The sequence below is a fragment of the Myotis brandtii genome, unplaced genomic scaffold, assembly GCF_000412655.1.
Source record: "Myotis brandtii unplaced genomic scaffold, ASM41265v1 scaffold504, whole genome shotgun sequence".
NCBI lineage: Eukaryota > Metazoa > Chordata > Mammalia > Chiroptera > Vespertilionidae > Myotis > Myotis brandtii.
In genome coordinates, this window is record NW_005369217.1 from 3364635 (window position 1) to 3367216 (window position 2582).

The window sequence follows — 2582 nt, forward strand, 5'->3', positions numbered from 1 at the left end:
GAGGCAGAGCTGCTGCCATGGCCAAGTACCTGGCCCAGATCATTGTGATGGGGGCGCAGGTGGTGGGCAGAGCCTTTGCCCGGGCCCTGCGGCAGGAATTTGCAGCCAGCCGGGCAGCAGCTGCAGCCGCCTCTAACCTCTCCGGCCTCAGCCTCCAGGAGGCACAGCAGATTCTCAATGTCTCCAAACTGAACCCCGAGGAGATCCAGAAGTACGAATACCTATTCAAGGTGAATGATAAATCTGTGGGCGGCTCCTTCTACCTGCAGTCAAAGGTGGTCCGAGCGAAGGAGCGCCTTGAGGAGGAGCTCCGAATCCAGGCCCAGGAGGACAGAGAGAAAGAGAAGAGGCCACAAACGTGACCACTGGCTCCTCCCACCCCCCCTTCCACCTCTAATTTATAGCTCGTTAATAAATGTCTTTTCCGCATTTCTCAATTGCACGTCCAGATTCCACAAAAAAAAAAAAAAAAAATGAAGCCGGGGCTGCGGGGGCTGAGGCAGCTGGGGTGGTGGAGAAGCCCTGAAGGGCGATTGGGGCCAGCAGCTGCTGCTCGCACCCGCTGATGGTGCTGAGCAATCGGGGCCGGCTCCAGACACTGGGTGCAGGGAGTGGGTGCAAGTGGCGGCTCCGGGGCTCCGGCGCCAGCAGCAGGTGTGAGCGCCAGGCGGGACGTGGTGCAAGGGAGCAAAGAATTTTCAGGAACCACCAGAGGCTTGCCCCCATGACAGCGACAGGCGCCTTGCCTTGGTCTGGTGCCCCCGCTCACTGCTCCACCATCCCGCCATGGCTGACACCCACCATCTTCTGTGCTCTGCTGCCTGCTGCAGACAGCCTCCATGTTCTGTGCGCGCACCCTGGTGGTCAGCGCATGTCATAGCGAGTGGTTGGTTGTTCTGCCCTTCGGTCTATTTGTATATTAGCCTTTTATTATATAGGATATAAATGTTCATGAGTTAAATTGTTGTATTTCTAGGAAGAAGGGTCTGGGAAGTCCTGCCCCTCCCCATGCCACTCACCACTTTTTTTTCCCAACAGTTTTCAGCCATTTGACAATGATGTGCCTTGATATGGATTTATTTTTTTCTCTGCTTGTGGTTTTACTAGACTTGTTAGATTTATAGATTGAAATTACTAATCAAACTAGAGGCCCAATGCATGAAATTTGTGCAAGAGTAGGCCTTCCTTCCCCCGGCTGCTGGCACTGGCTTTCCTCTGGCACCTGGGACCCGCGCTTCCCTCACAGCCCCAGCTTTGTCCGGAAGGTCGTCTGGAAGGACGTCAGTCTAATTAGCATATTACACTTTTATTATTATAGACTAGAGGCCCAGTGTATGAAATTCATGCACGGGGGGCGGGGTCCCTCAGCCTGGCCTGCACCCTCTCCAATCCAGGACCCCTTGGGAGATTTCCGACTGCCTCTCGCAATCTGGGACCGATGGCTCCTAACCACTCATCTGCCTATCTGTTTGATCGCCTCTAACCACCTCTGCCTGCCTGCCTGGTCGTCCCCAATTGCTCCCCTACTGGCCTGATTGCCCCTAACTATTCCCTGCTGGCCTGATCGCCCCTAACCGCCTCTACCTCTCCCCACACCCAGGACCCAGGCTTCCCTCCCTCTGGCTGGCCGCAGGCACCCAGGACCCGGGATGGCTTCCCCTGGGCTTGCTGCAGCCACAGAGGACCATGGGCGGGTGGCTTCACCTGGGCCACAGCCACAGGCACCTAGGACCACGGGGCAGGCGGCTTGTCCCTCTCCCAGGCCACAGGTGCAGATGCAGACACTGGTGCCTGGGACCGTGGGGTGGGTGGCTTATCCCTCTCCTGGGCCACAGCCCCAGCAGCTGGCTCCTGGGACTGTGGGGAGTGAGGCTTGTCCCTCTCCCAGGCCGGGCCGCAGGCACAGGTGCAGCTGCTGGTGACTGGGACCTCGGGGCATGCAGCTTGTCCCTCTCCCAGGCCACAGGCGCAGGTGCAGCCGCTGGCACCCAGAACTGCGGGGCAGGGGTTTGTCGCTCTCCCAGGCTGCAGCCTGGCTGGTCCCCATTCCTCTCTTATGAGCTCATTTGTGCCTGGCTGGTCCCCATTCCTTTCTTCCCAGTGTAGAGTGTCTGAGCCTTTATGGCATAAGGGTGTGATGACCATTTGCATATTAGCTCTTTATTATATAGGATTGGAAACATTTCAGCCAAACTTCCTTAAATATTCTTTGTTCCATTAATGCTCTCCTCTACTACTGAATAACACTTATGGTAGATGGCTTATTTTCCTGTGGGTAGTTAAGGCGCTGTTCATATTTTTTCTTTCTCTTCAGTTTGGTGATTTTTGTTGACTTTTCTTCAAGTTTCTTGATCTTTTTTCTTCCATTTTCAAACTGATGTTAATCCCACCCAATATTTTATCAGATAATTTTTATTTCAAATATTGCATTTTTCATTTTATCATTACCATATGATTCTTTTTAAACCATTTTCATATCTTTCCTGAAATCATCATATTTTCAGACATTCTATTTTTCCTGTAAATTAACATATTTATAATAGCAACTTTAAAGTCCTTAAATGCTAATTTCAACATCTGTC

At 52.9% G+C, this 2582-nt stretch overlaps 1 protein-coding gene across 1 annotated transcript; it reads left to right on the forward strand.

The window, feature by feature from the left end:
• The first annotated feature begins 6 nt into the window (after window positions 1-6).
• On the forward strand, window positions 7-437 carry LOC102259736 (mitochondrial import inner membrane translocase subunit TIM16). Its single transcript, XM_005877023.2, has one exon. It carries the CDS (start codon window positions 18-20, stop codon window positions 360-362), a length of 345 nt encoding a protein of 114 aa, XP_005877085.1. The 5' UTR covers window positions 7-17; the 3' UTR covers window positions 363-437.
• Window positions 438-2582: the final 2145 nt, after the last annotated feature.

What these genes read in the sequence shown, in the direction of transcription:
- LOC102259736 (XM_005877023.2), top strand. Translation starts at nt 18, where the DNA reads ATGGCCAAGTACCTGGCCCAGATCATTGTGATGGGGGCGCAGGTGGTG.